This window comes from Aptenodytes forsteri, unplaced genomic scaffold, assembly GCF_000699145.1.
Source record: "Aptenodytes forsteri isolate BGI_AS27 unplaced genomic scaffold, ASM69914v1 Scaffold670, whole genome shotgun sequence".
NCBI lineage: Eukaryota > Metazoa > Chordata > Aves > Sphenisciformes > Spheniscidae > Aptenodytes > Aptenodytes forsteri.
The window spans coordinates 67,487-88,378 of record NW_008794594.1 but is presented as its reverse complement, the minus strand read 5'-3'; the positions used below and the strand labels follow the sequence as shown (position 1 = coordinate 88,378).

The 20,892-nt window shown below is 35.3% G+C and overlaps 2 protein-coding genes across 2 annotated transcripts; both read right to left on the bottom strand.

Moving 5' to 3' along the window:
* Positions 1-2,566: 2,566 nt before the first annotated feature.
* Positions 2,567-8,189, bottom strand: LOC103893498 (transmembrane emp24 domain-containing protein 11). Its single transcript, XM_009272630.1, has 5 exons — positions 8,031-8,189; positions 7,042-7,142; positions 6,185-6,310; positions 3,594-3,740; positions 2,567-2,727 (listed from the first exon to the last, which is right to left on the bottom strand). The coding sequence occupies exons 1-5, from the start codon at positions 8,158-8,160 to the stop codon at positions 2,578-2,580; spliced, it is 654 nt and encodes a 217-aa protein (XP_009270905.1). The 5' UTR covers positions 8,161-8,189; the 3' UTR covers positions 2,567-2,577.
* Positions 8,190-13,882: 5,693 nt separating this feature from the next.
* Positions 13,883-20,601, bottom strand: SPON2 (spondin 2). The gene is made up of 6 exons (XM_009272629.2): positions 20,434-20,601; positions 19,409-19,634; positions 18,827-19,050; positions 18,367-18,558; positions 17,115-17,289; positions 13,883-14,931 (listed from the first exon to the last, which is right to left on the bottom strand). Exons 1-6 carry the CDS (start codon positions 20,599-20,601, stop codon positions 14,753-14,755), a joined length of 1,164 nt encoding a protein of 387 aa, XP_009270904.2. The 3' UTR covers positions 13,883-14,752.
* Between the last annotated feature and the right edge of the window lie 291 nt (positions 20,602-20,892).

Genomic DNA, 20,892 nt, shown 5'->3' with positions numbered 1-20,892 from the left:
TATGCTAGATAAAGAATGAAGCATTCTCAAGCTATAGTCAGGGCTCCAAGTGTCCTTGCTGGTTTGAGTATAGACCTAATTAATACTGAGGAGCATAATCAGCTCTGTTATAAAATCTGACATGGTGCCTGCCCTTTTGGTTTAAAAGCATAAGTGTACTGTAAGTGAGATGAGTTAAGTTTGTCATCGGGATGTAGTTAGGAGCCTTACACTAAATATCAGCTAAAGTCTGAACCACAACCTTGCAGCAACCCTTTATTAAACTTTCTTCTTGGACTTCATATACCATATGGTTGCAACACATCTTTCCTTCTTTCCCACCACCAAAGATGTTATTTCAAGACATGTTGGATGTCAGTGCTCTACAAAAGTGAATTTAATAACACTTATTTACTGGGCATTTCAAGTGACAATTTTAAAGTCTCAGAATTTTTAAATATAGGACAAACCTCAGTGCGTAGCTTTATGAGATTTTATTCTGATTGATATGGTCTGTAGAGCATTACTTTTTGTCTCTACTTTGTATCAACTTCATGGATTCTTACATACTCACAGCTGTATTTTCACTCCCATACTGTAAACATACGTGAACTTAAAGGGCAATGTCATTTCCTTGCTAATGAAAACAAAAGGTGAGAAGATAGAAAAAAGAAAGCAAGCAGTGCCTTTAAAACAATAATTGGTCTACAGATATTTCAGCTTTCACTACCTTTTAGACCAGCGAAGGGTCTGGAAAGACAAGTAGGAAGCCAAACCACAATATTCTGCTATCATAGTGCTCTCTAGAAACTTTTTCAAGAATGTCCCTTTACATGTTAACCAAGTGCTGAGATGGGTCATGTTACAACCACCTCCAATTCCTTCTTACACTACTGCTGCTTTGTCAAGCTAATTAACTGAATTTTTAACCACAGCTTTTGACTTGTAATTGCGTGATACTGTAGCTACTCTGCTAGTTGTACATAAACTAGCTAAATTAAGGCATAAAGATATATTCAATCAAGCTGCAATAAGTGAAATGGAAATACTTGGTTAAGTCAAAAACTGGTAAGTTCCTTAGACAGTCATGTTACAGTTGCTGAATAATTAAAATAAAAATAATTCTCCAACACAGAAACAGACTGAAGAATTTAGTATAGGAATAACTTAAAATATATAGGCACAAATTCAGTGTTTACCAAGAAGCCTGTAATTTGGTTTACTTTGGCATACTTCATAAAGACTATAATTTACATAAACAACTGTGGGAAAGCTCAGATCTCAACTGTATAGCCTGATGTTTACGGCTTATCTGGGAGCAAAAAGTAAGTACAATTCCAAATTGTTTGTCTGGCTCTCTCTCTTCCACAGTAATTGCTACAACCACTGATCATAATATTAAGGGCGGGCTCCACTGTCACTTAAAACTTTGAATATTGAAAAAGAAAACAGTCACAATTATATATAAGGAAAAGCTAGGTGTTACACATACATAGGTTGAGGTCAAGACACTCTCACCAAATTAAGCACCATAAGGGAGATAGTTGTTTCTCTGCCTACTATCTGAACCCTAGTCAGTCTGAAACACTGAACTGCTCACGCTAGTACAGAATAAGGTTACTAAGCAAGTAGATGTACTGGTTTTGGCTGGGATAGAGTTAATTTTCTTCACAGTAGCTAATATGGGGCTATGTTTTGGTTTTGTGCAGAAAACAGTGTTGATAACACAGGGATGTTTTAGTTATTGCTGAGCAGTGCTTACACAGAGTCAAGGCCTTTTCTGCCTCTCACCCCACCCCACCAGCGAGCAGGCTGGGGGGGCACAAGAAGGTGGGAGGGGACACAGCCGGGACAGCTGACCCCAACTGACCCAAGGGATATTCCACACCATATGACGTCGTGCTCAGCAATAAAACTAGGGGGGAGGTTGGCAGGGGGTCTGCTGCTCAGGGACTGGCTGGGCATTGGTCAGTTGTTGGTATGCACTTGTTTTCATTTGCATCACTTGTCTTCCTTGGGTTTTATTTTCTCTCTCTTTGTTGTTTTTTCCTCTTTTCCTTACAATTTGTTTCTACTACTACTACTACTACTACTACTGTTTAATTATTAAACTGTCTCTATCTCAACCCATGAGTTTTCTCACTTTTACCCTTCTGATTCTCTCTCCCATCCCACTGGGGGCAGCGGGGGAGTGAGTGAGCAGCTGTGTGGTGCCTAGTTGCCAGCTGGGGTCAAACCACAACAGTAGAGAACTTTGAAAAATTAGGAAGCTTTTTTTAGATTTCTATTTTAGATGTAACAATCCTGAGTTGAACTTAAATGTTTCCTTAGTCATTGAGCCCTTCTTCTAGATTTAGCTTTACATCTGCAGAGGAAAAGAAACACATAAAAGATGGGATTCAAGGAGTAAAATGTAAGGGGATGCTAGAGGCTGTGATATAAATGGAGAAAACCAGAGTTAGAGTAAGAACCAGAGTAGAAGATGAGAGAAGCTTGAGAGTTATATACAACCAATTTTCTCATAGATACTGGGTTTCTTTGGATGTTAGGTGTTACATGGTGTGCAATTTTCAAATCTGTGCATTTACTTTATAAGATTTAAACAAGCTTCTTAGATATAAAGAAATCTCTGAGAGATTTGATTTGCCAGATTCCAATGGAGATGAGGATTAGTGTTTGTACAATAGCCCACCACAAAATATTGCTGTTAGTTTCTTCACTTGTCTTCCGAAATTTTTCTTCACGCTCCTGAAGAAAAATCAAAAAGCATAATTATTACCTTTTGGCATCTGTATGTTTCATGCTGCTATCTGGGTAACTAGACAGGCATCCCTCTTCTGCATGGTAGTGAACAAACACTTTTTTCATGTTGATAAGAATGAAAGTTTGTTCTTATCCATAAGGTGGATATCTTTACAAATCAAAACCGAGAAGCAGGCACACTGTATCTTGAAGCAGAAAGGCAAACAGAGCTTTCCCTTGTTCATAAAATATATATTGTGCTAAATATGTTCCACTAGTACAAGCTTAAGCCTTTTTAGGCTTACAGTCACTTTCATATTGCAGTCAAGAACCTTTTTGCAGCCAAATTTCTTTTTTTAGGTAACTAGTCGATATATTTCAAACACAGTCTGACTGCCTGCATATGTATAGAAAAGTGAAAACAACGGGTGTACACTTGTTTGAAGGAGGGCTTTATTTCTACCTGCATGGAGATATATAAATATAGGCTCAGTCATTTCCTCACCCACTCCAATAAAGTTTACGCACACAGGCCACCATGGAAACAACAGCTGGCAACATCACCAGCAACGGTACCTGCCACCTGCTCAGCTGCTCTTACTGACTCTGACCAAGAAAACTATATTTGGAAATTCCTGCTTTAAAATAACACCTGTTGCTAAAAGCATGAGTTCACAGGGATTAATTAGTTTTTATGTTACAGCTTAAAAATATTTTGCAAGGTAATGTAAGCCATATTGGTTAAATACCAATAGATTTTTATGAGTTAGTTAAAAATAACACTGCAATTAAATAATAAACCTCATAATACTTTATAAATCAATAAACCTATGTACAATATTTTTAACATTTCCATTAGGGAACATACATACTCTTTCATAATTTTGTTCTTTGGATATGTGATGAATTTGCTCAATTAGATGTTCTAGTCTAGAGTTAACTTCATTCACTTTGTCTTTAGCTTGAACAACAGATTCATCCAAAAAATGTTCTCCAACTCTAATGTCCAAATGGATACGCTGCGAACAGAAATAATATTCCATTACTGTGTCTTCTGTGTTTTCAAAATTCCTTAGAAAAAAAGAAACAATGGATAATTTCCATTTAAGCTCATTACAGGAAAATAGTTTTAATTGCTTATAGAAATCCTTCCTAAAATTAGAATCAGATGGGATATTTAAAGTGTTTCTTAATTTTATTTTTAAATTCATTATATAAATTTAGAATCTTGACTACTGTTAGGGCATTATTTTATGCTAGTATTGATTCAACCACCATGAAAATGTTTTCTGTTCTTTGTCCAAACTAGTTCAAAAAATGAGTACCATTAGGACTGCTCATTGTGTTTCACATTCCATCCTAACATTGCAGAAATGGCACTCTTCAGTAGTACTGCAGGAAGCTTTTTACTGATGCATTTCTATGTTTCCTCCACTAACAGTTAGGAGTATAAGACTGGAAGGAGACCAGTAGAATCATTATTTGCAGCTTATCATAGGTATTACAGCAGAACCATCCATAAGGTATCTTTTTTCTTTCTCCACACACGGTTTATCCGGTATGAAATACCTCCCAATAGCCTATAAGCTATTGTACGCTCTATAGCAAAAATGCCCCAAAGCTGCCAAGCAACAGAGCCGTAGAAAGAAAAGGGAAGAATGCAACTTGCAATATTATGCAACTTATTTTGGCATGAATGAAAAATTTTACTAAAATTAATAGGAGAAAGTTCTCCTAGAAGCCAATTTGTACCTAAGAGAAAATAAAAAAGTTTTAGCCAAACAGATAATCTGCTGAAATCCTAGAGCTTGGTATTACCACAATAGAATTTGGTCTACTCAGACATCAACCACAAATGAAGGGCACATCTCCTTTCAGCTCTCTTAGAATTAGCTAACTGAACATCTGGACATCCATCTCACAACCTTATGGTAGCCTTTGTCCTTTAAATTATTGAACTTTGGTTTGAAGCAGTTCAGATCACCACCACTGCATCTGGTTCTTAGAGAACACATAAAGATTTAACTTACCTAAAGAATGTTTTTCCTTTTGTGATCTTTATTCCTGCAGATATAATTATGAAGAGCAATATTTTCCTTTTTTATTTCTGTGTTCTTAAGCTAAACAAACCACCCTATTTAATATTAGTGCTATTAATGTTCTCCTTCCCTGCACCTGTTCACTTGTTTTAAATGGGATGACCAGAACTGTACATGGTGCATGCATCATGTAAAATGATATTAATACATCTCCACCCTTTATTCCTGCAGATATAATTATGAAGAGCAATATTTTCCTTTTTTATTTCTGTGTTCTTAAGCTAAACAAACCACCCTATTTAATATTAGTGCTATTAATGTTCTCCTTCCCTGCACCTGTTCACTTGTTTTAAATGGGATGACCAGAACTGTACATGGTGCATGCATCATGTAAAATGATATTAATACATCTCCATCTGTAGCAGATAAAAATCGCCTGGTGTATCCTCAGAATCGCATTCATGGTGTGAAGTTAACTATGACCAACCAATGCTTTATCCCCCTTACCCTCTCTAGTTGCCGAGTGCCACAATTTTTTTTATTATTAGAACCTAAGTGCTTTTGCAATGTGTATGATTAAATTTCCACTCATTTCCATAAACCAATCCATAAGAACACCTACTTATTCCAGTGTAATAGTCCCACTTCAGTATTGTTAAGTCTTCTTGCTTCTGTGTCATCTACATGTTCCCAAAGCATACATCTAGGATGAAATTTGGCCTACCTCACTTAACACATTTACGAGATTTTATATCTAGCTGGTTATCTAACTCTTTTGCAGTCAACTAGAAAAAAAAAAGCACCTCTAGAGAGTAATTCTCACCTGTTCAACTATCGTTTGAGAAGTGGTATATAGATACAATTTTCAAAACAGTGTTTATGAAATTGTTTGCTGAAATAGATCAGAGCCATGATATCACCTCTGATGGCCTCTTTTTTTTTTTCAAAATCTGTATTAAGACCAACTTTGTCGGTAGTAGACAATATCAAGTATGCTAATATATTCTTAATTTGAATATCTTTCAAGAATTAAAATGTTAAATTTTCTTTAGGAATTCAATCAAAGTTAGTGAAGACATGGAATATCTTTACGACAAGTGTTTGTGTTAGTCAATCTTACATATTTATCTTTTTGAACCAAATAGTTGTTCTGATTGATCAGAATCTTTCACATTCAAAGCACTGTACAAACATTAAATCACTCTATAGTTATTTGTCTTGCCTCTTTAATCTTGACTTCTTAAATATCAGAACAGAGTCTTTTTATCTCTTCATCTTCATAATTCTAGGTTTGTCTTCTTTAATCATTAAAATGTTGAATTATCTGCTAGAAGTTAGACCACCTTCTAATCTAATTTGTAATCTCTGCAGTTTGTAAACAATTGATACTATTACAACAAAGAATATTTAAGAAATATACCTACCAGTTTACTTCCTGCAAATGCCACAAATCTTGTTGAGTTAGACTGTAGGCAGATAACATGCTCCCCAGATAGATAGGATGTAAAAGAAAATGTTCCTTGTGGCCCATACAGTTTTGACAATAGTACCTGCAATTTAGATATTATATATGTTGGGTATGTACATTATAAATATCAATAAAACAATCAAAAAACAGTACTGTGAATTGGATGTAAAAAATAATCAGTTAACCTCCTGACAACATTAAATTTACCTGGATTTCAGAATAGATTTAGAGAAAAATAAACTATTTTAACTCACAATGAACATTGAAATGCTATAGATTTCTGCAATGTACAAAAGCCAATGCTTTCTAAAGCATTTAAAGTTTGAAAACTAAGACTTTGTCTAGGCACAGAAATAAATTGTCCGTTGCTGAAAAAGCTCAGGACCTCATGGCAACGCAGGCAGTTGTTATGCATGATGGCTATATGCAGCCTCAAGGTAATCTTGACTTTTGCAGTTTAGTTTATCATCAGCCTTCCTTTCTGCCGCTCAAGTGAATTTTCATTTTTTTTAAACTTAAATTTTTTTAAAAATCTAACCTGTTTTCTCAGTTGTCACTTACTATTCTTAATGACACAGTTTCCCAAATCCAGTAGTAATGCAAAAATTGTCCACACACATCATTATCAAACATTGTCTTTTCTATTTATTTTGATAGAAATCACAAGGTGCTTATACCTTTCAGCACCAAAATACTGAACTAGCTGATAGACTTACTTTTCCCCCAAAAGTGTCTATTATTTTTATAGTGCTGCCTGTCAGTGCCAAAAGTCAACTCATAAATCCTACAGAACCATTTGTAAAGCATATTTACCTCAGCAGAAGGAGTTGTGACAGTCACAAACATTCCCAAACCGGGAGCAGATTCAAGAAAGTCTTGTTTATGTATATCCCAGCGTTGTACTTTGTAATTCCCTGAATAAAAACAGATAAAAATCTGTTAAATAAAACATAGCTTAATATTAAATATCTTTATTGCTTTTCCAGCAAAAATATAAAAATAAATTATTAACAATAAAACAATATATGTATTTCATGTGCTTATGATTAAAATTGCTTAGGGGGCACTTTGTAACAGTGTGAAATGCAATAAATTTTTACTACACTAGAAAATGTTCTAGAATGCTACAAAAATGGTTGATTAACAAGTAATGCTTTCTGATTACTCCTAATGCTCTGGCAAGATTAGCATACAGAAGGCATGCTGAGACCTCCAAAAGCATGTGTGCTGTATTCAAATTACATTTTTAGGATTGTCTTTCATATTTATCACATTATTTTTAAAAAAGATGATTATATAATATTTTTTACTGTCCCCTTTCAATCTTACATTTACAGTCTTGTAGACGAACTTAAAGTGCTTGTGTTAGCCCAGGTGAAACGGAACTTTAGTACATCTTGAATTGCTTCTTTCCAGACCAGTGTTAATCAAAAAAGTAACTCTTGCATTCATATGGGTAAAAACATGTTACAGAAATTCTGGTATGAATGAGTAAATCAGCCAGAATGTATAGAAGCACACACTGAAGAAGCAGTTCCACTGCTGTAGAATTAGAAGACAGTCTTTTTATTTGTCTAGTCAGTTAAGCATTCTGCAAACCTGCCTTTCTTTGTGTGAGGGATACACATAATGTGTGAGGACATTATAACTAGCCCCTGCTGCGGGGAATTAGTTTCAGTGTGCCCTCTTTCTTATCACCAGGATTTTACCATATTTATCAATCACAGATTTTCCTGTTACATTACAAGCTATCTTCATTATTGCATAGGTTAGATCATCGTATAGCATTGACAGATACCTACCAATTACCAATGTGTCACTGGGAACATCTTCGATTATACATTTCTCTTCTCTTTCTCCACTGTGAAAATATAAAGCGAGTGAAAAAGAAATCCAAAAGTTCATAAAAAATCCTATTAATTGGCTTTTCATGGTTTTTATGTATCCCAGTTGTACTGCTTTTGGAGATAACTATTTACAAATGTACGTAGTCCTGTGGTCGTTCCTTGTTTGCTGCTTATCAGTGTATTTTTGAGGGCAAAAAAAAACTGTGAGAAAAGGCAGCTGGTGGTTACACACTTATAAATAACTACAGTATGTTCTGCAGAATGAGATAACATGAAAAAGATAACTTGTAAAATCTTTCTTCTTTCCCAGCATCTAGATTAAAATTTTATTTTATACACATAGAAGAACACGAAACTGGAAAGAACCTCTCAGGTACTTGAGATCAGTTCCTTAGATTACTGTAAGCAACTGCATTGGTTATCTCTTTCCATAAACTGCTCAATTTTCAACTTAAATGAACTTGTTAACTTATTTATTCTGGGTGATTATTCCAGAGCTTCACTCCTCTTTTATTAAGAAAACTTGTACCTAAATCATTGGACATATGTATACACCTGTACAAAACCCATAGGGACCACATAAAAGGGCTGAAAGAAATATGAAGAAGAAAGTCAAAAGAACTTGGACAATAAAAGACTCTGAAACACTGATGAATATGATACAGCAGGAAAAAAAATAAAATTAACACTTTCTGAATAAGATTTTTTTAGATAAGAATGTCTTTCTCTTGGATACTGCCTAATAAATTCTCTAAAGAAAGTTATAGTGTAAATTAAATAATGATAGAGGGTTTTATTATTCCCCTTTGTACTAATATAGACCAAACAATCTATATGCCTGATGATGAACTCAGTTACTACTCAAGTGTTCCTTGTCCTATAAACTGAGATCACTGTATCTGGAAGATTGGCCTCAATGGGAGCGGGTATGTGGTCGTTTTCCAGCATAGGACCCACCTATGGGATCATTTCCAGTAGGCAGGAACCACCTTTGAGCTCATTTTCCCCTTCAGAAGCTCACTACACTCCTGTTGTAAGACTGTAGTTTGATCACTGACTCTCTACAACCCTGCCATGTTCCTCAGCAGCACCTGGCATCTGCAGATGAAATTATTGTAATGTCCTTGAATGTGTCTTGAACCTCTTAGTTCACTTCAGAGTTCTGTCATGTTGACTTCAAGGTATGGGATATAAGCTACACACACATGCCATATAGGTGGTATGCAGTGCCATAGACAGGGAAACCACCATCTCCTTGCTGGAATTTTATCAGCATTTATTTTGCCTGAAAAGGCGGTAGTTGGATTTTATGTTTTGGTTTTATATAGCTGTCAAAAGCTCAGCTGCATAAGTTGCATCCTTAACACTATACACCCACCGAAGGATCATGACTAGCCCTTTTCCCTTATTGTTCAACACCTCCTCTGAATTCTTCTTTCAATTTCCTCATAGAATGTCCCATTTGCATTTACTGTTATTTGGTGACACCTATTTATTAGTAAATAAAACTATGTTGCTCTTCCTATCCATTTCTGAGCAGCCCTTCTGAGAATCTCTTTAGCAGGAGATGCATTCTGCTAGCGCTGGTAGCCATAGAATTGGCTCCATCATAACACAAGAACATGTATTTTCCTAGTATCAAGGAAGATGGATGGACAGCAACTCATCCTCAATATCTGTAACCTAAATACCTAAAATTTCAGGATGGATTATTTCACATCTGCTGGTCTATTGCCCTTCACTGCACCTGCTATCCATAAAGTTGTCTCAATAAAAAATGTCTTTGTCTAACACGGACAGAGGCTCACAACCATCGTAAGTTCAGTCCATTCCACAGCATGAAGTATCTTCACAGAAGTTCTAGCACAAGTATTCGTTCACCTCCAGCAAAATACAACATCCCTATACTGATAAAGAGATTGTCAAAGACGAGGAGCCTTGATTCCTTAAACATTACTTCTTTTTCTTTGACTCCATATGGTTAAGGATAAAGGGATACAAATTGCATCTCATGGCCATTGAATCCTTAGGAGTCTCAAAGGTGATATTAGGACTCCGTTACTACTTTAGCATTTATCCATCAGAAATAATTTTAGATTATACAGAATCTCATCATATAATTGGATTCTTACTCCTCCACCACAGGGAGATCTTGACTGACATGCTCCTGCATAAATTCTCGTGCCATACTATACCTGCAAGAAGTATAGATTTGTCTGCAGACTGTGAGCTGCTTAAGCAATCATCCTTTTAGCTTTCCATTGACTAATGAAATTTCCAGAATTCCGTGTTCCAATGGTAGGACGCAAGATGTACGAGGGGACGCCACTTTATCCTTCACTTTGCCCAGACCAGTTGGGACAGACACATTACTTCTGTACTTTTGGCTAGCAAATGCTAACATAGTAGGGCTGCTGGACTTCAAACAAACAAAAATAAGTCAGCCTCCAGGTGATCAGGTTGTCATGCAGCATATTGAGAGCTTTTTTGTCTCAGGCATTCACAGTACCTGTAAATTACCACGGACACAACTTCTGCATACTACATCCCATTAAACAGGATTTGGCCAACTTCAGAACTGCTGTATCAAGTGTTAGATTTATTTTCTGAGCATGTTAAATATTGTCATGGAATAGTCTGAGTTACTTTATTATGTTGGATCATTCATAACAGATCAGATATTCCCAATGTATTTCAATTACCTGGGACTGGGAATATCATAGAATCATAAAATCATAGAACAGTTTGGGTTGGAAGGGACCTCTAAAGGTCATCTAGTCCAACCCCCCTGCCGTGGGCAGGGACATCTTCAACTCGATCATGAAATGGACTTTTTTGCCTTCAATACCATCAAGTACTCTCAGATCTTTTGCTCACATTCCAGTTATGTCCTGATGGGGACCGTGCTCATTCACTGATCAGAAAAGCTGGCATGTTTTCTGTACCATTCTAGAAGTAAGGCACACATTAGTTTCTATGACCATGCTTAGCTTAGGCAGTGTGGCTAGGATATTAGAGCTGTTTATCAATGAATCTAAGACTGTGTCTCCCAAAAATGATCTTTAACAGCAGACCCTGTGCCATTTTGACAATTGCCTGCAACTCTTCATAGCAGGCTCGGTGGACGAGATTTGGTCAGTTAGAGTTGGCCCGCTTATACAGTACACTTATACAGTGTAGGGTTGGCCCTCTGACACAGCTTCTCCTCAGTTGGGGGAAGGCATATTTACTGAGCAAAATGCAACAGGGCCTCAAACTGCAGTTAGTAAGTTTGTTTCACACACACACACCCTGGGCATCCATCCCAGTCATTTTGGAGTATTTGGTAGAACAAAATGTCTGCCCTCTCCTTTAGTCCACCTAAGGCTCACACAACCAACATTTATGCTATGGTACCTGGGAGAGCTTTTCAGTTCGGTTCGGTTCAGTTCAGTTCAGTTCAGTTCATAGATCACATCAGTCCTTCCTGTATCCTGACTTATCTACAGAAGTACTCTCTTTTTTCCCTAGTCATTAACCACCAAGGTGCTGTACTGGATGTCTGCAGAGAAGCCACAGCCCATAGAAAAGCATAAATATATCCACAGCTTCAGCTGGCATTCCTACCTATTGGAGGTAATAGGAAGAGCTTTCATACGTTCACAGCTAATTGTCCTTAAATTCCTTAAGGTACTGGACAAGTTGTTCTCAGTAATGAGGTTCGCTATTCCACTATAGGAATTGAATTTGGTGTTTGTGGTTTTTGTAGGACCACAGTTCAAGTCTATGGTGACTTTTTTTGCTACTTCACTTACCTTTAACCGTGTCTTCCATTCTGCAAGAATATCTGCCAAGACATCAAAGCTGATTTTTCCTACAAAACTTTATTGCTAAAAAAATTTTCTTTACAAATCCATTTCAAGTTTTCTCCCAAAGTGTTTTCTGAGATTAGTTTAACCCAGAAATTAATTTACCTACTTCATTCCCTAAATCTCATGTATTTAGGACCATAGCATCTTGGCTGCCAGCCATCTGTAACACTGGATGTAAGGGAAAAGGAAGGAAGAGTTTCTCTGTGTTTCTTCGCTGTCCAAAAATTTTTAAGACAAATCCAAGACTGCTGAAAGTAAAAGCTACAAAGGCCTCACCATATCCGCAGAGGGATGACATACCTCACTAATCCATTTAATAAAAATATGTTAGGAGAAATGTGCTACATCATTAGAATGTGCTTCACCATGCTTCACCAGAACTCACTGTATCCACAGTCTTGCCAAGAAATGTCTCCATCCCTGGTGTTTGCAAAGTGAATACCTGGAACTATATTTATGGCCAAACATTATACTGCCACAAGGGCATCCTTAAAGGATGCCATATTTACCAAGGTCTCCTGAAGTCACTGCTTACAAAAAAAAACATATCCAGGTAACTGACTGCATAGGAAACTTCTGCTTGAAGGAACCTGCAGTGAATATTCATGTATGTAAACACTCTCAAATAGAAAAGTTATTTATCAATAACTGGAGTTTCCTGAAAAGTGTTGGCCTTTTACATATTCCCTTCCCTTTCTACTCCACCTCCCCCTCTCATCCCTTTTCCTTCAGTGTCCTTTGGGAAACTTTTGGCTTCAGGAGTTTGAGTAAACACTGGGACTGCTCCACTATCAAATCATAACTCGCAGGACTGAAATCCTAGATTTGGGTTATGTATACAATTGCAGATGCAGATACTCTTCTACTGGACCTAGCCTTTCAGTTGTTCTGGACATGTGAAGAAGTAAAACCCTAGTGTCTAGAGAACTTCCAGGAAGGTTCCTCCAAGGATACCTTGTGGTTTGTGGGTTTGTTTTCCCTAAATCATAATTTTGACTTGCATCTGATTTCTGCCCAAGACCTTTATTGAGTTTAGTCTATCACTAGTTGATCAATCAATTTGAAATTAGTTCCTGTCCTCAGAGAATATTTAAATATATGCTTCAATATACGTTTAGTTTTCTAAGATGGTGATAACTGTGTAACTATATAGTAAATAAGTTTAGCAGGAAAAAAAGCATAGAATAATAAAAATTAATACAAAAAGAAGAAAGAAAAAATTGAAAGGCAGAGAAATTAACTAAACACAAAATATGAAAATGATAGTGTAATAACACCATTTCCATTATAGAATGGAAACAGAGGAACCTGAAAAAAAATAGGTATAATAAAAAGAGTAAGTGAAACGATTTTGAAAAACAGGCAACTGTGGGAATCTGAAGAATGTAAGATGTAGAAATTCCTATTTTTAACCCTAACAACTGTGTGTTTATCAGCATTTGCAGTACCAACTTAGTCTAGGCTGATAGTTTCAACTTTCTTTGGGTCTTTGCAAGATTCATCTCTTGGAAAAAAATATTGAGAATATTTTAAATGTTTCAACCCTACAGAGAATACAGTGTGCTCCTTTAAGTACATAATAAATTTTCCGATATTTGGCAAATTTTCCGATAGTTTGCATATTCCAAAAAGAACCTACTCAAATCAACATCTCCTATTCAATATCTGTGCTGTGTATTTGTAAAATCACAGTGTCTTGTAAAAGCTTTGTGGGCTGACTGTAAACATATTCTATTGGAAAGTGTTATTCCAAAATCCTTTTCCAGGTTTGTAACCACAAGTCTTTACAAGCCATATGTTACATTCGTTTTGTAACGGTTATTTGAGCATTAAAACTTGCAGTCAGAAGAGTTTTCTGACATACTGTGTTTTGTTATTTCTGTGCATACCTCAATTTTAGATAATATTAAAACATTGGCAAGTTTTCTCTGTAAAAAGGTTACAATGACACAAATAGCAACAAACACATTTAATAAACATGGACATATTTACTGCATATATAAAGACAATGATATAATTTATGTTATGGTCAACAGTGTTAACTTTGAGATAGTTGTCTCATGAGGGACACACACCAACAATCAGTCAGTTTTTAAATCTCAGCTAACGCTTTTAATTAAGTTCAGAGATTTTCTACTAGTATCCACACTTCTGATTTTTCCTAGTAATTTTGTTGGCCGAGTGTCCTCATGACAGATATTCTTCTCACTTTTGAGAAAAACAGAAAAGGAAAGACATTTTCATGTATTTATAAGTCTCAAGACAAGTTTACTCAGTTATGTTATTGTCTTAACCACACTGCAAACATCTGGTCACTCTGATTTATGTAAGTAGTTTCTGAAGAAACGCATGTTAGACATGTTTAGAAAGACAACAAAAATGCCAATAAATTATAAAAACATAATTTAGAGAAAGAATTAATTTCTAGGTATAAATAGCTGTAGATCAACAAATTACAGTATTTAAGACCATTATTAGTTTAGATTTTGTAATTGAAAGATTTTTACGTGTGAAGTATAATCTTTCCAAATATCTTCTTTTCTGCCACTAGAGGGTACTCCAAGAACTTACAGTGTATTTATGGCAAGGATTTATCTGGGGTTTTTTGGTCTGTAAATGATGAAGTACTGTTGTCATACTAAACCTTAGGAGTTTAATCCCCCCAAAATCTTGATATTAAACAACTTTCAAAACCAGTCTGATATACCTTTTCAGCAAAATAGTGCAGCTTACCCAAATGATAAGGAACATTGACTGACATGTAGTTTAGATTTAGTTAAACTTATCCTACTTTTAAATTATCTAATTTATTATCTTTTCTTTATTTCAGACACAATTCTCTGGTTCACATCTTGTTTCTTCATCCAGATTTGGACAAGGCATTCCATTATTGGCAGGCTGAAGAAGTACAAAACGAGTTCTGATCTTGGTCCCTGTCTTTCTGCAAAGACCTCTACAGAGACCCCAGGAAGACCATTGTGAAACCTCACAGTCCAGTGGTGTTTCTGCAATATACACCAAAAAGAAAGGTAACTTTACATAAATTTGTGCTTAAGGCAAACACATAGCTGGCAAAGCATTAAGGAATGATGATCCAATAGCGTCCTTAAAATAAAAATCCATAAAATCCATATGCTGTCTCATAAATTAAAATATTTGGTTTCAGCTCCTAAGCTCATTGACATTGGTATTATTATTATCATTATTATTGCAGTCTAGAGACTGAGGTACTATATCAGTAGTGCAGCATATTATTTATTGAATTGAAAGTATAGAATTCCTGTCAAATAAAACTACGCTTAAAATAATTGCATTCAAAAGATTGCATTAAAAAACATTTACTGTCAATTTTATAACTCATTTGCCTTTGCATGGCTTACTAAAAACACCAGGATTAAAACCAGCTTTTCTCTGGTTTATTTAGGTACACTTATACTTCTTTGCAGATGGATATTGTTTCTATAGTTGTTCATATCAAATTCCATTTAACTTTTGATCCAATTTTCTTCAGAAATAAAGAAAAGTCCCATTTTTTATCATTAAATCATCTTGCTATTGTTTGGTATGTACGCTACAGTTCTCTTTGCCAATAAATATATTCTGTCACTAGAAGCTTTTTAATACTAAAAGGGTTTTCAATATAGTTTTAATTTACTGCAAGAAAAGAAGTCAAACTCTAAAATACTTTTCATAATGTATACTTCCATTGAAAATATCTCTCATAAAAATATAGGTGATTATTCCTTAGCAGGTTAAATAAAAATATTGCTTGTCACAGGAAATTGCATCACAATTGTGTATTACAGCATTTGTGGGTAAAATAGGTGTACACAAAACCAGTTATAAATGCTGTACTAAATGTGTGACCTCTGGTATAAATTTCTGGTATTACAGTGGAACTCACCACTTCTGTTGTGATCACTCATTCCCATGTTTCTAGTCAGAATGAGGGACACAGTTTGGTAATTAAATCTGTCCTTTTGATTCTGGAATATGTTTTGAACAGACTGATTTACTGATTAATATACAATAAAGTGGGGATATATGATTAAAAATTATTTTTTAAATACCATACTTTAAATGCATTATTTTAAATTTATATCCTAAAGAAGGCCAAATCTTCCTTTCAAATGTCGTGGGAAAGGCATATGACTGAAAATGGGATATGTAGCACTCACTTTGCATATGTCTTGTTTATTAATAGAAATACATTAAAACACTATAAATTGATAGAGAAAAGCATTTGTGAAAGTATAAATCATGCATTATTAGCTGTGTAGGGAATAAGCTTTATTTTAGTGATTGTGAGGTGATTTTAGCACAGAGCTAGAGGCATACAATCTTCAGACTTACTCTGGAAAAGCTCTTCTTGGAACATAGCAGCTATTCTAGGAATACATTAGGGATTTAGCCTATTGCTGTCTCTAAAATAGTATTTAGGATGTCAGTCTTCTTATTCTTAACCCTTCCTCTTACACTTTGTAAAAATCCACTAGAAAAGTATAAAGATAAAATCTTGGTGGACACTGTCCAATGGCTATCTTTCCCTTAGAACAAATAAAGTATTTGTTAATTTGGAGATTTGAAAATTACCCTTAAATTGACTTGACTCAGTAGTTTGTATGTCTTCCTACCTAAACAAGGTTATTAGCTAATATTTTTAAGAAAACAAAAATGAGAAAGAACATTATTTTTTGTATGTTTTTATCACAAATATGTCCAAATCAATTGAATTATATCAATTCTTATTGCACATAACTTTCAAGCCCTCTGACCCGGAAAGAGACAAGGATAGTTCTTTTGCTCCATTGCCATGTAAAAACTTAAGGATGAGTATTTACTTCAAAGTTGCAAAGAATTTGGGAACTCTGATTCTGGTCAAATGTTATTTATTTCTCATAAAATTCACTGATCTATGCTGATGCTAAGGCTTGAGAAACCCTCACTGTGGATATAACTCAAACCTTTGAACCATAGCTCAAATATGAAATCCCTTCCTTATTCTTTCAGGGATTCTCTTTTATGTCAACTGGCCTGTTTTATTTCCTATGTGTGAGTTTGGAACCTATTCCTATGCAGATAGGAGAATATTCTGCCTAATCACCTATTTCATCCACATCACTGGCCAGATATTTTCTGAATGAATGGGAATAACAGAATCGAGCATGTCAAAGTACTAATTACTTACCTGAGACAGAGTCTATTATTTCATTGCTTTTAGCTGGAACACTAAGATAAGGTGCAGGAAGACCCAGATGGTTTTTCTTTAATTTCACCATTGTTACTTGAGCAATAGGTGGCAAATTTTTGAGTTTGGGATAATAAAATGAATTTGCTGGGTGACTTGGAGAGGAACAAGTGATCTGTGAAATAAAAAGGGGAATCTTAAAGAAACTACATCATATTAGTAAGAAGATAACTGTAAAATCATGTTTACACATCATGCTAATACTTTTCAGCAAGTAAAATGCATATAACCAGTTTCTATGAACCTCAGTTCACACAACTACTGCTGGTAATCCTAGAATTTTTATGCATAATGCTTTGAGACTGGGCACAATGAATTGTGCCAAGCTTTGGATAGAGGACTGCGGTGGGAGGTACTGAAAACAGTAATGTATGGAATGGTTTGATGGGACAAAGTGGATGTTACTACAACGGAGAATACAAGAGTATTAAATAATAATATTAGGTATGCTACAGCAGCTGTCGTACGGATATAGGAGGCCAAATGTATTGTTTTCCAGCTTCTCTGTTCCTTTTCTCATTACTCATTAGCACAGCATTTGGCTCTAGAAAAACTGACCTTAAAGAAAGGACTGACTGAATGCTTACAGTATTCAAAACACTTGAATCAAAATGCTCTGTTCCCCAGCACCCTTAAATGACAAAAGCAAAGTATGAGGCATGTAGAGTATCGAGCGAGCAAAGGAGATTGAAAGGGGGGTCACCGCAATAGCAATGGAGAAGTTCTCCTCTGCTTTCCCTTAGCTCCTTTCCCTCAAATGTAACAGTTTCAGGTTTCAGCAATGCTTTTAAGTGAAAACTCCTCCCCACAGCAGTATTCACTACTAAGAATTTTCCTGTTTAGGTACATATTTAGTAATGCTAGGACTTTTTTGAATATTTTTATTTTCCTGGTGTTTTAAGAATTGTTAAAAATAATCTAAAAATAGCTTTTACAGAAAATACTTTAAATGTAGAGGCAAGTTTTCATGAACCATCTGCATTTACCTGATAAATTTGAAAGATACGGGAAATAAACAAAAGCAGTAACATTATCAGCTATGTAATAAATCCATATATAGAGAGCATCAGCAGCCTCAAATACTGAAATCAGTTTCATGAGAGTCTATTGTCTAGTCATAGAATAGTTATCTTTTAAAGGGAGGACTCAAAACACATAGGTATGAAGTGCTAAACTATGTGTATACACCTACCTCTGTAACTGTGTCCTGTGGAATAGTGGCAAAGTTTGGGGAGGAAAATGTGAAACCACTGTCAGTTCCAGCATCATATGGAAATAGGTCTACTGATACTTCTTCCATCCAGTGGTCGTCTTCACAGAGATTTAGGCTGTCAATACCCACAAACCAGTCGGGGCTTGGAACAATTCGTACAACAAATGAAACCTAATGAAACAGTATGATCCATCAGGATTGCATCACTTATTTTGAAATGCTCCAGTCCTGCTCATAGTAATTTTAACTTAAAATTTTTGAAAGAAATGTCATTATGCTCTTCTACTTTATAGAACCTGTACAGTGCTCCCTGCAAGGTGACATGCTTTTTAGTAACTCTTTGCATTATATTGTTCCTACAAGTGAATACTCAAATATTTAATTTTGTGTGCTAGTGACATAAAATAAACTTTTAAAATTAATATGTACATTTACTTACTAAGGGATGTCTTGAATGCACTTCTAATTCAGTGGAGGTTTGTCCTGTACCACTGGAAATGGCAGGAGCAGAGAAGATTCCATGTACACTCTGAATTTTCTCTCCAGCTTCTTCTATTTCTTTCATTAATACCCATGCTTCACCCTTTTCAGCAAAATCACGTACACCATTGCTGGCATATTCATTTTTTTTCCACATGCTGTAGTCAGAACTATGAGTAACACCTATTTGAGTGAATACATGGCATGACATAAAAGTCTGGTTTAGATTGTCCCTATTTCTTCAATTTCTCTGTTTTATTTCTGAGGTTAAAAAAATTGTGTATGAAAATGAGTGAACACTAAAACATTTGGCTTATCACTGTTTATTTCAGCTGCAGCCAATTGAAAACAGAAGTCAATTGAAAACAGTTGTAGACCTTTTAAAGCATTGTAGATACTCCAATTTCTGCATTTCATTCTTAATAACTTTGGCTATTTTTTTCCTTTTTCATTAGTTATCTTAAAAGTGACTACTAAGAAGAAAAGGATTACAGCGGTCAAGAGATTTATCTGTTCTTAAAACTGTACATACTTCACTTACCTAGCATTGATGACCATTGTGCTGGGGGCCTGTAAAGTGGATACTGCTTAGGGAAAGCAGTCTGACTCCATTTCCCTGTGAAGATTATGCTGTACTTAGCAAGTTCTTCTGCTGTGCAAATAGAATCATCACCCACAGGCAAGCTGCTGGCATAACCAAGTATTGTTACAAGTAATGTCCAGATAACTTTACAGGAGCGGTAGACAAACATCAGGTTTTCCATTGCCTTCCACACAAAAAGAAAAAAATATGTTAGCCATATTAGTCACTCTAAGCTCAAAATTGAATAACAGTTACCTAATAAAATGTAACGTACCGTAAGTTATAACCAAAAAGAAAGCATATATCCGAAACACTAAAAATAGTTGTGCTTCTAAAAACATTATTATAATGCTTTTGGTTTTGATATTTCCATGCTATATGCTACAAATCTGTAACTCTACCTGGGACAAGTATTTCTAATGAAAATAAAAATATCTTAACCTTGTCCATAGTACTACCTTTGAGAAAAATCTGTTTCTGATTTTCTTTTGAAATCTTACTAGAGTCACATCTTGAATTAATTAGAGTAGCAACTGTTTCTGTGGAAAACATTAGTGGTATATTTATTCTTCTAAAGATTAAATTGCAGGTTACTTTGCCAAAAGAAATGAATTATTTTAAATTTGTGTTCTACAAAGGCATTTTTATGGCATAACATTTAAAGTCAAATACATTTCATATTTATATAAATTAATTTGCTGTCATAACTTGTGCATTAAAAAATACATTCTAATTGCTTCAGATTTTTTAAGCTACACAGTAGTTAAAAACCAATATTTTTTAAAAGTTGCTGTCATAGGTTGTGCAAATTTTGTTTTTAAATTAATATGGTAATTGCATCAGGCTGTTGAACTCCAGCAATTGTTTAAAATAACAGCCTTAAAAACTTATTTTTAAATGTTTTTGTCCTTTGAGAAAACTATACAAATATAACTAAAATGCTAATAAGATATTAATTTGTAAAAAGAGCTGTGAATACTCACTAAATATTTCCTCTGGAGCACTGGTAGGGGGAGAGCACCTGCTTTTGCTGGCAGCTGAGTTGGTCTGCAAGAGAAGACAGTAGGAGTCTTGCTATTTATGCCTGAAGAGGGTCCCTTTGGTCCAACAATTATTGTAATCTTTAGACTTTCCAGGTTTGTAAAAAGCATGCCATCTTCTTGTTTGCAATCTTTTTGGATGGACTATGACAGGTTTCCTGTCTGTCAACTGGTTCAGGTTCCTATCAGAAGACTGTGATGCCGAATAGACGAAATGCTTTAAAAAAATACCTTGGATTCTTAGCAACAGTTCGAGTTTTCTGGTGCCTTTACAGTTCTCTGCTCTTATTAATGCCTCCAAGCTATACAAATGAACTGATTCCAACACTGAAATAGTTCTAGTGAATACACTTTAAATGAGAAACATGTTTTCTTGTAAGTTTTATTGTCTGACAGATGCTC